At 34.7% G+C, this 13549-nt stretch overlaps 3 protein-coding genes across 3 annotated transcripts in view; 1 reads left to right on the top strand and 2 right to left on the bottom strand.

Annotated features, from left to right (window-relative positions):
- Positions 1 to 1289: 1289 nt before the first annotated feature.
- Positions 1290 to 5906, top strand: LOC114723175 (zinc finger CCCH domain-containing protein 43). The gene is made up of 6 exons (XM_028909333.1): positions 1290 to 2073; positions 2645 to 2710; positions 3259 to 3378; positions 3528 to 3803; positions 4059 to 4334; positions 5535 to 5906. The coding sequence occupies exons 1-6, from the start codon at positions 1522 to 1524 to the stop codon at positions 5721 to 5723; spliced, it is 1479 nt and encodes a 492-aa protein (XP_028765166.1). The 5' UTR covers positions 1290 to 1521; the 3' UTR covers positions 5724 to 5906.
- A 1173-nt stretch (positions 5907 to 7079) lies between these two features.
- LOC114723176 (protein NOI4) lies at positions 7080 to 8906 on the bottom strand. The gene is made up of 3 exons (XM_028909335.1): positions 8874 to 8906; positions 7482 to 7676; positions 7080 to 7359 (listed from the first exon to the last, which is right to left on the bottom strand). The coding sequence occupies exons 1-3, from the start codon at positions 8880 to 8882 to the stop codon at positions 7330 to 7332; spliced, it is 234 nt and encodes a 77-aa protein (XP_028765168.1). The 5' UTR covers positions 8883 to 8906; the 3' UTR covers positions 7080 to 7329.
- Positions 8907 to 9789: 883 nt separating this feature from the next.
- Positions 9790 to 13549, bottom strand: part of LOC114723161 (callose synthase 10) — a 49031-nt gene continuing 45271 nt past the window's right edge. Inside the window, exons 48-51 of the mRNA XM_028909318.1 lie at positions 11378 to 11497; positions 11132 to 11182; positions 10802 to 10984; positions 9790 to 10344 (exon numbers count right to left, since the gene is read on the bottom strand). Coding sequence (XP_028765151.1) covers positions 10108 to 10344; positions 10802 to 10984; positions 11132 to 11182; positions 11378 to 11497 — 591 coding nt within the window. The 3' untranslated portion in view covers positions 9790 to 10107. The remainder of the gene's footprint in view (positions 10345 to 10801; positions 10985 to 11131; positions 11183 to 11377; positions 11498 to 13549) is intronic.

The following is a 13549-nucleotide window of genomic DNA, read 5'->3' on the forward strand; positions in this document are numbered from 1 at the left end:
GCAAGCAGATGTGTTATTGATTACTTATCCCTTGATTAATGGATGTGTCAAAAATCTTTGATTTATTGGCATCCCACGCCACCTTAGGTGCGTGTGATGATGGGTGGGCATAAGTCCCGTTAGGGAAGATTTAAATCGTTAAAATAAAATGAGTTAAATGTGAAAACTAATTTTATGAGTTTTTAAAATTAAAATAACCGGCCAAGATTCATCATTATACTTGTATATATTTGAATCTATTAAATTTCATAGAAAAAGTTACATTAATTAAATGTAATCTGACCCGATCATCCTTGGCCAAAAATATTTTATATATATATATATATATATATTTGCCCACAACCCGATTATATACAAGCATGTGATTTGAGGAAATTACTAATATTAGTTCGCTGAATTGAATATTATTATTAGCAGTGATATTTATCACTCAACTTATATTAACGCATATAATAATTATATAAAAAATATTTGGAAGGACATGTGGCAGTATAATTTACTTTGTGCTCTAATATCTCACACTTTGATTCAATCAAATTAAAATGAGTAAATTTTTAAAGGATTTTCGAAATATATATTATTTATTATATAATAAAATTTGATCATTAATAGGAAAAATTAATTTGACAATCCTCATAGTATTATAGGATTTTGAATTTGGTCCTCTAATTGTTCATATTGGATCCTTATATTTTATTCTTAAGTTATAGCTCTAAATCTAATGAAATTATAAGGACTCCCAAATGAATTTGTCCTATTAATAATAAAATTTTACTATATAACAAATAATATATATTATGAAAAAAATATTTAAATCAGGTTGCCATGTGTTTATATCTATTATGTTAAGTTTTCTAGTCACATGTTGCCATGTGTTTTTTTAATGTAAATTATAATTAAATGATAATATTTTAAAAATAAAACACATTGTCATGGGTAATTGAAGAATTTAACGTGATGAATATAAGATACTATCCAAATTATCAATATCAATAATCTTTTCTATGATGATAAAAATATAATATTTTCTTTTTTGCACTCATCATCAAGTATTTTATATTTATTACTTAATTAATTATAAGGATTTGCATCTGATTTTTACTTTCAAGAGGATTCTCGGCTAAACATAATGAGAATAAGCGGTGTATTTTCTCAAAATGGAACTCCGCCATCAACAAAAACAAAGCTCTTCTCCAGCTAGGGCAGGATGGACGTTGGTAAAATTTTCAATTTTCCAGTTTAGTTCGAGAATTTTCATGGCAATCCGATAGGGACATACGGTTACACTAACAAATACACCGTATTGAAATACACAGAAGTCCAAGCTGTAGAAATACGCGAGACACGAAAGTAACGTCTTTTGTTTTCCTTTACATCACCTTTTTGTTCACACTTCCTTCTGGTTTCTTATTCCCCAAATTATAAGGCTTTTTCCTTTTCACTTGCGCCCATTCTTCCCTGCTCTTTCCCATGTTCTTTTATAATCTTCTCCATTATTAGGGTTTGAAATGTGGGGGGAGAATGGAGTCTTCTGAACCCGAATCAACTGCAGCTTCGAATTCCAACGAGAACCCCGAACTGGGCTTTCCCTCCGCCTTATCTTTGCCTAGTTCTGATCACGCTTCGGAAACCTCAGATCTTAATCATCAGGCTGAGGTCGATGCAGTTCATGGGGAGTTTCAGAACAAGTTGAGTTTGAAGGATAAGGATGAAGAGGGAGAGACTGTGAACAAAGATTATAAATTTGATGGCAGTGAGGAAGTGTGTGATAAACACGGTGCTGAGGAATCTTATGAGGTAGATGGTTGGGGTGAATATAACGATAATTGGAATGAAAATGAGGACACTAATTGGACTACGAATGTGAACGGGAATGAGAATGATGTGGAAGGTGGAGATTATGATCTAGCAGCCCATGAAGTGGAGAAAAAGGAAGACAGAAGCGGTGGTAGCAACCACCAGTACCCGTTGAGGCCCGATGCAGAAGATTGTGCATTCTATCTGAAAACTGGAACTTGCAAGTTTGGATTCAATTGCAAGTTTAATCACCCTGTTAATAGGAGGAAAAATCAGGTATGACTGTCTTCCTTCGTCTGCTTATAAAATAATATGTCTCCGTGGGTATTACATTTTGGAACTATACTAAATAATTCACTTGTGCTGATGAAATCTCCCAACATAAGGCTGCTTTCGTGTGTTTCTATAAGCACTGCCGTTAGTGAAATTGCTAGATTTAGGAGAAGGCTATTTTGATTTTGCTGAATATGCTATGTTTTATTTTAGGAACTGGTAATTATTGTTTACCATGGTTGATTTTCAGTAGCTTCCGGTTATTTTTGAAGAACCTGCCGGGTAATATATATATATATATATATATATATATCGATCGAGGTGTCTTTCTCGTTTATACCTTTGATTAGTTACTTCTGCAAGGTTGAAACTTTTTCCCTGTTTCAGTGGGTTATAGAATGTTGCATCCTCTACTTATTTGGGAGGAAAAAAGAAGATATTATCTTTGAAAGGATTGGGTGTTGATGATTGAGATTCAATAATATTCTGTTGGTCATCCAATAACAAAAACACCTGGTACACTGTTCAATGCTTAGAGTTTGCTCTAACTTATGATGTCTTAACTCAATTGAAGGCCGGTAAAGAGAAGGCAGGAGAGCGAGAAGAATCAGCAGATAGATTGGCGCGGGCAGAATGCAAGGTTATTGTCAAAATTGTTTTGTTAAATAGGTTTTATTTATACTAATTTTCATATTGCATTATCTCATTGTAATATCAATTGGGCTTTCATGTTGATTATGCATAGATAGTGTAATAAGATTTGCTCCAGCTGTGTAATATGTGTATAACACGTGTGAGGTGAACTGTGATTCCTTTGTCATTAAGGAACCTCTTTTCAGTGGTTGCACATTTTTAGTCATTGCAAGCCTCATGCAGGCATACTAATGATAAGGCTGTAAATAATAAGAATAATAACACTCATTTCTTTTGATAATAGTAAATATTAATAACAATTAACTGGAAACCAAACTTTGTTATACAATTTTCTGTATGCCTATGGCTAAATGGATCGATAGATGAAAGGATAGCTGAATAAAATCTTTCACAAAACTGCATTAATTTTTCAAAAAATTACTGAACGCTTAAACTGTATTGTCATGAAGTGCGCTTATATCTTTTGGTCATTTTTATTTGTTTTCTCGAGACAGTCGTGCTAATAACGTTTTGTCCCCTTTGATGTTATGACAGTTTTATCTATCATCAGGAGGTTGTAAGTTTGGAAAAACTTGTAAATATAACCATTCAAGAGGAAACTGTTCAGTAGCCCCAGCTCTAGAGCTTAATTTTCTTGGTCTGCCCATCCGTCTGGTATATATTCTTAATATCTCTTTTATCTCTTATTTGTTACTAAACTTGTTTGCTTTTGTTGTTTAACATATATGATATCACTTGCCTCTTTCTGCTATTATTTGATTACTTATTCCCTGAGATTTGAATGAGTTTGCTGTTTAAAATAGGGTGAGAAAGAGTGTCCTTATTACATGCGGACTGGCTCTTGTAAGTTTGGAGCAAACTGCAAATTCAATCATCCAGATCCTACAGCTGTTGGGGGAGGTGATCTTTCTGCAAGATATGGTAATGGTGGGTCAATATCATTACAAGGGGTCTCACAGCCATCTGTACCCTCCTGGTCTTCTCCAAGAACATTAAATGAAACTGCTGCTTTTATGCCAATGATGTTGTCACCTGCTCAAGGCGTGTCTCCCCAAACTTCTGAATGGAATGTGTATCAGGTATACCATTACCAATAATTATCTAGCAAGGGACTTATGATGTATTATTACTATTATATTAGATGTTTAGTCTACTTATTTTCCGCATGCAATGCTATTGAGATGATCACTATAGCTTCAGTATATACTTGTAGTCCTATACTATGTGCTTCCATGTATTCCCGTTCTATTCCTAAGCTGTATACCATTCTGCCTATTGAACTTTTGTAAGTAGTTGTTCACTCCTTTTTGTCCTGTCTGTGGATTTGTATAAAGGCACCTGTCTACCTAGCTGAGGGGAGCATGCGCCCACCTTCTGCATATGTTATGAACAACCCAGCGATTGAGAAAAATATTTATATGCATCATCAGAAGAAGATGCAGGTTGAAGAGTTTCCTGAAAGGCCTGGGGAGCCTGAATGCGGTTACTTCTTAAAAACTGGGGATTGCAAGTTCAAATCTAATTGTAAATTTCACCATCCAAGGAATCGGATTACAAAGTTACCGTCAACTACCTGCACCCTCAGTGACAAGGGTCTTCCTTTGAGACCTGTAAGTTTTTGTCCTGCTGTTCCTTGTTCATACTGAAATTGTCTTTCCTGCAATGTTTCCTACCTACAAGAAGTTGAAGGAGATTACTTCACTGGAAACTTAAAATTTAATTATAAATTCATCAGTCAATGAATTTTTTTTTTTTCCCCGGGGGGTGCTATGCTGTTTTCAATTTTCCTTCTCTGCAGATTGGTGTGATTAATTTCTGATCAGGAAATTTAGAAAAGGATTCTAAGACACATTGGCATACTGTGATCCATGTAGCAGACCTTCTTAATGGGACAAGGCTGCTTGTTATCATTGTTCTTGTTTTTGTAAGCTTGCTATGTTTGAAAATATGCTTTGCCTGAAAGGTGTGCTTTCAATTCAAATAATTGTATCTTACATTTTGTGGAGAAAACTTGGGAAAAGCTCCTTAGGCACTTATTATCAAATTTTCTATATAACAATAATACAAATGACTTTCATATTGATGATATGTTGCACACAGTGAAAGATATGTTATACTCACGGATCATAGTTGTACTTGCTCAAATTTAGATATTTTTAACTGATTAAATTTTCAAACAGGGATTTTTTTACCAATTTTTCCTCAATTTATTGTGAGCTCAAACGAGTTGGAACTTATAAAAGAAACAACATTTTGGCTTATAAATGCCTTGTCAAGCACAGGCGTACGCATGTCTGTAATTTTTATCAAGGAATTTATTGTGAGCTCAAACGAGTTGGAACTTATAAAAGAAACAACATTTTGGCTTATAAATGCCTTGTCAAGCACAGGCGTACGCATGTCTGTAATTTTTATCAAGGAATTTACATCACTGTAGCACACTTTTCTTATACCATAAATAGTGTGGCTCTTCTATGCCCAGCCACTCTAATGTCATAATTTCCTAAAGTCATAACTTATAAGAATGTTTCAGTTAACACAACACATGGTTCTGCAATTCTAAATGCTGTGAACAATAAAATTAAAAATGACTTCACCACTTGCATCATATCCTGATCAACAGGGGGAATGAAAGGGGAAGGATTTTAATGGAGGGGAAGTGAAGGGAGGGATTTTAATGATATTTCAAAATCCCCCAATTTGGAGGGTTTTGTGTTTCAGATTTTGGGAATAGAAAAGAACTTGAGTTTAATTTTTCATATGGAGCTTCAAGATTCTCATTTTAGTATCACATTTGTGGTAAATTGCAGGACCAGAATGTCTGCACGCATTACAGTCGCTATGGAATCTGCAAATTTGGACCAGCTTGTAAGTTTGACCACCCAATAAACTTATCGCCCTCTTCAGTGCCTCCACTTGATCAGCAATCGTCCTACTCAAACTCTGCTAGAGTTGAAGTGGCTGAAAATGGAGGGGCAACTGGGCAAATAATGCAATAATTTAGCAGCCTTCTCGCCTTGAGGATACGTTTTACCCAGAATTTGTAATTTTCTTAACATAAATTATTTGGCTTTTTTGATTCTGCTTAATGGCACAAGCATTGCAGAGAATGGCAATATACATGTTAAACAGTTGTTTTGTTACAGGTAATATTTATCAACATCTGTAGATTATTCTCTTTCTGTGGGTTTTTGTTCACCAGCGTCCAGAATCAGTGTTAGATTATGTTAGGGTTGATGTTAACTAGTGTGAATGTGGATTTTCTTGTTTCTGCTTTTTGGCTGCCAATGGAGCACACTATAATATAACGGGAGTTACTTAGGCTGAACTGAATCCGATGTTGGCGGGTGAAACGAAAGGGCGAAATGATTTTGCATATTTCATACAAAATGAAATGGAAAGAGCAATTGATACCGTTGCTTTTAAAAAAGATTCAAAACAAATTGAAATTGCCTCTAAATAATAATTATATGAATATAATAGATGCTGGAAACTTTTTTTTTCCTTTTCTTTGTTCGACTTCATGCCTATTGGAAAATTTGACTTTCATTGGTTAAATTCATTAGGCTATATATTTGATTGTAATAAACTACATTGCTGTTTTATGTTTTACCATTGACGAGACAAAGTAATTTTAAACAAATTAGTGTCCAATTGCATCAAATTATTCTTTGATAAGAACTATTAACCCGATAATTTTTTAAAATCATCTAATGAAAGATACTTAATTGTATAATATCATTTTAGAAAGTGATAGCTATCAATCCATTCTTTTTTCCTTTTAGTAGGTATAAGTATTCTCCTATTGGAGATAATCCTGTTCGAGACATTGTTGAGCACTAAATATGGGCACCTTTTCTAGCTGAGATTCAAATATTGATTTATTATATTGTAAGGGATTAACTCTTTTCGCTTGACCCAAACCGTTAGTGTCTATCAATCCATTCTCAAACAATTGATTTGAACGCCAAATCACTTGGATGAGGAATAATACAAAGACGGGTCTCATCAAAATAGAAGCTGAAAATCCAAGGCCAATTGCACAACCTGGTTTGATTCCTTTTAAATTCAAAACTTAGAAATAAAACAAAATCCCTTTACACATCTCACTCATTTGGAATTTAGATTTCCTATTCATCTTAAACCTGTTCTTTTTCTTTTTTTTTTGTGGCCAGCTTAAACCTGTCCTATATGAATCATCCAAATCTCATTTTAAGAATGATCAAGTAAGGCGGGCCTCCACACTCTTGCAGGAAAAAAAACAAACATGTAATTTTCACCTTATTGAAAGACAAAAGCGAGGTCAATGAAAAGGGAAAGGCAAGCAATGGTGGTCACAAATCATAGTAATCACATTTCAGTTCATTAAGGTCATACCCACCGGCCACCATGTCATTTCTTTCCCGTGTATTACAAAATTATATCAGTTTACAAACTACAAGAAGGCGGAAATAACCATCATCGACATAATAGAATAGTAAAAATAAATTACCATACCCTGCTTTACAATGCAAGAACTAGTTGGTTTTGTTTTTTGTACAGGATTCCCTCCACCTAGTCGTCAGGGGTACATTTCATCACCAAATTTCACATTTTTGAGCAACTCTAGACTACAACACAGCAAAGCCACTTTCTCTGCATTCACGATTAAGATATTAACCGAAGCTCAGACACACCTCAGAATGTAGGAAGTCAAGGAGAAAATTTTTAATTCGCCGAGACCTAAACATTGGATGGAAAACTTGGTTTAAATTTACCTTCTTAGGAATTTCAAACTTGTCATCCTTATCATCGTCATCATCAGATTTTCGTGGGGTTGCAAAGGTCACTGCGGTACCGTTGGTCTTCTTCTCATTTCTGGCCTTGTTAAATATAACAGTGAATCCTTCTGATGTAGCCGGGTTGTTCACATCCCATTCGCCAAATTTTGGCAGTGGCCGACCTTTATCCTCCTAACCAAGTTGGTAAAGGTTCAAACTTTGGACAAAAAGGTGCAAGTCTTGAAAGACATGGTGCAAAACTTGTCCCAACTTTATATCTAAAATATATAAAATTGATTATTCATTTCTATGCGACATCATTTTTTTAAATGACAGAAACTATTAAATGTCCAGCCCTATACAAAAAACCATCTCATACATTTAGAAATAGATTTTGTCAGATAGACTAATTAACTACACTACAGCTTATTGATTTTTTAAGTTTTGACATTAGTTAAATTTTATTTCAAAGATTTTGTGGAATTTGAAGAGAAGATATAATTAAGAGGGGCAAAATATACCTTAAATGCTTACACATATATCTTCTGATTTCCACTCTCGTTCAACGCTACAAAAAATTTACAATAAAAATTTCTAAAATACTGTTCATTTTTACTGACTTCTTTCTTCATCTCAGAAACCAACAAAATATGTTAAGAAGGGAATTTTAACCTCAAACATAAAAGAATGGCGGCAAAATGCAGGACTTTCAATAAGAATTATGATAATAAAATTGTAGTTGAAGTATATTAAACATGTTCATCTTTAAATCATGTAAAAATATTCAAACTTCGACAATAAACCTCTTCAAATCTCCAAACCTAGGATTATACACATGCAATCACCTATTATTAATTAATGTGTTATTTCACTAACAAACGTGAAACACATCAAATGGTCAGAAGGTTAGAACAGTATTTGCACACAAGGGATTTATCTTATTTCTGAATTCTAAATCAAAATAAATATACAAATTATAATTTTATCAATAAAATCCGCTAACATCGAAAGTCTTCTTCCCCGACTTCAATTATCAATAAACAATGAAAAACCAAGTTACATCAGTTAAGAGAGAGACCTGGACAAATCCTTGTCTATTGAAATAAAGAACGGAAAGCCTCAAGCATTTAAGAATTCCCAAAATAATTCGAAAATAATAGCTTCATGTAACGTAGTTTTTTTTTTTTTTGGGGCTAGCGTTCATGTAACGTAATTTCACGTCTATATCACCCGCACAGATTAAGATATTACGAGCAACTTATAACCTGATTATGAGTTCATGGCGATCCTTTGGAACAACAAAAAGAGAACTAACATGCATAAAACAGGTCGATCTTTTCTTTCGAATACAAAAATAAGATGAGATGCGGGAAAAAGTGAAGAAATTACCGAAGCCATGGACGAGAATAGCGGGGCTTCAAATCCAGGGATCGGAAAGTCGGAGGAGATTGAGAGAGAAACAATGCAAAGGCGTACTGTTATATGTGTTGGAGAGAAAGGGCTGACTGAGAAAAATAAGGAAACAAGAGAATAAATTGTTGGCCACGAGGGTTCACAGGAGTTGCCACCGATCGAAACCGTTTTTGTTTTCCCGCGTTCTTCCGCTACTTCTGTATTTTTTCTTTTTAAATAATTGTTTCTATTCTATTTTGTGCGTATTATTTTTAGTTAAGACATTACATTCCGCCTATCGGGTTGAAGCTCACAAAAAATTCTTAATCTTTTCCTTTTGGGGAAATCACATCAGACACCGAATTTTAGAATCTTACAATGGAAGAAATGAGTCTTAAGAACCTTAAAATTACAACCAACTTCTGAAGACTTTAACGATATACATGAATATATATATATATATATATATATATTAATCTGTGCAGTGTTGGTCAACATATTAGATTTAATTTTAAAACGTTCAAATTGTAAAGTTGAATAAAAACAAATTGTCCATTTCTTGCCAATTCACGTCTCTCGAACGTCTTGCGATATTCCTCTTGCAAATTGATGTCGTTTTGCGCTCTCTAGAGGAGGATGGATTTGATTAGATTTGAAGTTATCATTCAAGTGCATATCTATGTATAAATTCTCATTGATCCCTCCCATGTACGTACAATTCAAAAGTAACGTTAAAACGTCAAAGATGCATTAACCAAGGTCTTCCAGGCATTCATTACATCCTTGTTAAAGATATACAAGTTTTTCCGCCAGTGATTTTTACACGCAGAGATGATATTTTGAAAAATAATCAGTTACATCTAATTTTTCCAGTTTAAGTTTGTAGATATCCCCCGGTCGACTGCAATACCAGTTAGGCTTTGATAAGTTAACTCCGCTGTATAAGGGTCGCGGGTGGAGTAGAAATTACCACTAGTTCAATGTTACAGACTCAAGTCTATGATCACTCTAATCTTCTTCTCAACTCTAATATTGGACAAAATGACTATGATCAAGATCAGCTACACAATAATGGAAAACTGAGCAAAACTAATACAAAGAAAGACCTAGTACAAATTCCTACAGTAAATATACAATCATATCTGCAATTAGATTATGTAGTGTGCTACAAAACAATATGCACTCCAATGAGACACCCTGCTGGCCTTAACAGTCATAGAGGGCACACAAGTTAGGTCTCGACATTAGCTTTGTTTCCAGCAAGGATGAGGGAAATTTCCAAACCACGGCTAAATGCTTGATTAAAGAGAAGGCGTGATTGAAAGGTGGAAATGAATGGGAACCATGACAAAAACGCTATTGGTGCAAATATAAGCATACCCATCCCAGCATCATACAATCTAGCAAATTCACGCACTGATTCCCACAATCCAAGGCTCCACACTATCTTCTTCCACGTAATTGCCAACTGCAAGAAAAGAAAATAACTATGTAAATTGGTCTCTGCGCGCGCGCGTGTATAACAGCAATGGTAGGACGCACCCAAGTGAAAAAGCAGTGGTAATGCACAGTCAAGAGACTTCAACTAATGATATCAGTAGTGCAGGAGGCATAGATTCAAAATGCAGCTAGCAACAAGACTATATTTTGGGTTACAGAATAAAAACTGTTGATTGATCTGGTATGTATAATCAAGTATTGACTTTCTGTCATGCGTGCGTCCTCTTAAAAAATCAACTACAACTGTAGCTCAGACTTCTGATTCTATTCTGAACCATAATCCAAGTCACTTCTCAAGGCACCACAACTTAATACGTTGCATGGCATTAGTCCAGTGCAGGTTCGACTCACAGAAAGATTGCGTACAACCTAGATGTCATACCAAATGCATTTTACACCAACAATGAAGCAAGAGTTGGACTTACAGATAGTATTGCCCATCCAGTAGGGATAAATGCAAGGATGCTAGCAAAAAGGTCAGCTATTGAGAGATTGGTAAAGATAACAACAAGGCACACGGCTGCAGCAAGCCCTAATGCGGCCACTCCCTGTGTAAATCGCATCACTAACTGAAAGTCGGCTGATTTCTTTGGGCTGTAGGTAAAGATCTGCAAGGCAAACAAAATATGAATAACAACATAATGGGACAAAAAGATTTAGGGAAAACAAAAGCAAGACGGGTGAAAAAAAGACATTGAACTACTTGACCCAAAAAAAAAAAACAAAAAAGAACAGATTGGGAAATTAGTTCGAACCTTAAATATCAAGACTATGCAAACCAAGACGACCCAGGAGAATCCATAAACCTATGAAATAGTCAATTGTCAGAATCCATAAATAAGAAATTTTTACATTAGCATTATTTAAAATATTAAATAAGCCTTCTTAGACGATATAATTAGTAGTTAAAGAATTTCATATTACATTTCACATTAAACTCCAAGAACTGACATGATGTAGTAATTAAAATCCAATACAAGGAGGAAGAGAAGAAAGTGTACCGCAAGTGATGTATCTTTTCCTGTAAGGTGTAGCTTATAAACTATACCATATTGAAACATGAAAAACCTTAAACTCAAAATGGTCTCCAATATACGGCCCCTTAAAGTGTGGATATGCATCTGCAGAAACGGTGGCCATCATTAGACATAAAGGAAAGATGATGACAAACAGGCCATTCTAACATGGCATAGACGTCAATCTCATCAGGGGAAATTGAGATAAGAGCAAATGTAAATTCTTTTATCTCCAGAATAGATTAATAGAATCAGTTAAAAGAGTGTTATAACAGTAAAATATTGTAAGAGGCGATTGAATCAGTTAGTAAAGTTGTTGAGTTAGATTGATTAGCAAAATTCAAATACGTCAATGCATCATTGATTCGACTAGTGTCAAAAAAATATATGGTTTATTTGCAAGTTTACTGGACTGAAAGTTACGGACATTCAAAAAATTAGTGTAGCCAATGTCACATTTAATGAAGAGTTATGATATATGCATTTAATGTGCACAATGTATTCAAACCTGCCACGGCGAATGGCTAAGGTATGATGTTTGTAATTCCATAGAGGGATACCTCATGCAAGAATGGTTGTAGAATAATACTACTTGTCCATTTTCTCCCTATTGCATGGCATCATTTTTGTATGTCTCTCTGGCCACACAAGGGCATTGGAGACATGATCATAAGATTACATGCTTGAGTTAAATCAGTGTCTAGAACAAAAAGTCAAGGTGGGTAAATCCAGGCAATTAATCTCATGCACCGAAGATTTCAAAGCTGCTATGGCTGTGAAAAAAGCCTAGCTAATGACAAACGACCATGGAGAAGAACTTAGAGCAATGTCAAATTTGTATAACAGATTTTCGCATTTGTAAATCCTCAATTCTTGGTAAGTTCTAATAATTTTGAATTGCTGATTTGCATTTAGGATATTTTTCCCTTGTGGCTTACAAATTTAACTTTTTTTCCTCCCTTGCATTTAGGCCTCTTCGATAGCTACATATTTGAAAACGTCCTCAATGCTTTTAAACCAGAAACGAGGATTTTGAAAGAGTGACAAGGCTAACTCATTGCTCACGTGGAGGATGAGAAAGTCTGTGTTTACTGCATAATATGGTATATTTTTGTGATTGTTTATTGGACATATTGCAGATTTTTGTGCCGGCAAATCCTGGTTCCCACTCGTATTTAATGATTGCTCATGTCCCTAATTCTTACAAACTTGCAAATATATGACTTGTCAACAGCGGCAGTGACAAGATCTGAATTTGAAAGATTGAGCTCCAAAATAGCTTTGTAATAAGACTCCAAGAACAGGGAGAATGGAGTAGTAGTTGAGTCAGTTTTGCATCTTTGTAGGAAAGTTGAATAAGTCTTGTAAGTTTTATTTGTTTTGTTAATGATTTATCAGCTGAATAAGTGGACTTTAGGTTGTTAAAGGTCCACCAACGTCTCTTTCTGTTACCTCCAAGATATTAGGGATATTTTCTTATTTTTCATATTTATTTAATTGGCATTATAAATATGTTGGCAGACTTTATGGCTAACATGCCTGAGAAATAAAGTACTGTTTGAATTAATTGGAAATTCTCCATTGATTTGGTTGTTGAGGGTGTGTAGAGTGAGATACTCCGCTCACTCTTAATGGAATTTATCCTTGGTCTATTAGATAGTGTTCGTAAGATACAGCATTCACTAGTAGAATTTTCTTTTTTCCCTCAGTTTTCCTATTCCAGAATCAGGTCCCTAACACTGAAGAGCATTTACCAGCCAGCAGGAGGGGTAACGTTGCTGATATTTGTGATGCATATGCACTAATGAAGCCATACAGACAGCCAACGACAGCTGTCTTTAGAAGCTTCCTTTCTCATGTTTTTCAATGCTTTTTTTTTCTACTTGGTTGGGATGCACAGATACGAGTTTTGGCACTGTAGTCATATTGTATGCATATTTATTACAATGTGTTAGTACAGAGTTGGAGGTCAGATTGGGAGACAAGTCTTTCAACAAGTGAAAAAGTTTAAATATTTGGGATCAATTATACAAAAAGACGGTGAAATTGATAGAGATGTTAGTTATAGAATTCAAGCTGGGTGGTTTAAATAGAGAAAAGTGACAGGAGTTATTTGTAATCGGAAAGTACCAAATAAGGTCAAGCTGGCAATGCTAT

This window comes from Neltuma alba, unplaced genomic scaffold (assembly GCF_004799145.2).
Source record: "Neltuma alba isolate B1F8T4 unplaced genomic scaffold, ASM479914v2 tig00012124_pilon, whole genome shotgun sequence".
In the NCBI taxonomy this organism is placed as follows: domain Eukaryota; kingdom Viridiplantae; phylum Streptophyta; class Magnoliopsida; order Fabales; family Fabaceae; genus Neltuma; species Neltuma alba.

What these genes read in the sequence shown, in the direction of transcription:
- LOC114723175 (XM_028909333.1), top strand. Translation starts at nt 1,522, where the DNA reads ATGGAGTCTTCTGAACCCGAATCAACTGCAGCTTCGAATTCCAACGAG. An exon ending in TGGCGCGGGCAGAATGCAAG is followed by an intron (nt 2,711 to 3,258) that starts GTTATTGTCAAA and finishes ATGTTATGACAG; the next exon opens with TTTTATCTATCATCAGGAGG. An exon ending in TTGGTCTGCCCATCCGTCTG is followed by an intron (nt 3,379 to 3,527) that starts GTATATATTCTT and finishes TGTTTAAAATAG; the next exon opens with GGTGAGAAAGAGTGTCCTTA.
- LOC114723176 (XM_028909335.1), bottom strand. An exon ending in AGTTTGAAATTCCTAAGAAG is followed by an intron (nt 7,360 to 7,481) that starts GTAAATTTAAAC and finishes TCGTGAATGCAG; the next exon opens with AGAAAGTGGCTTTGCTGTGT.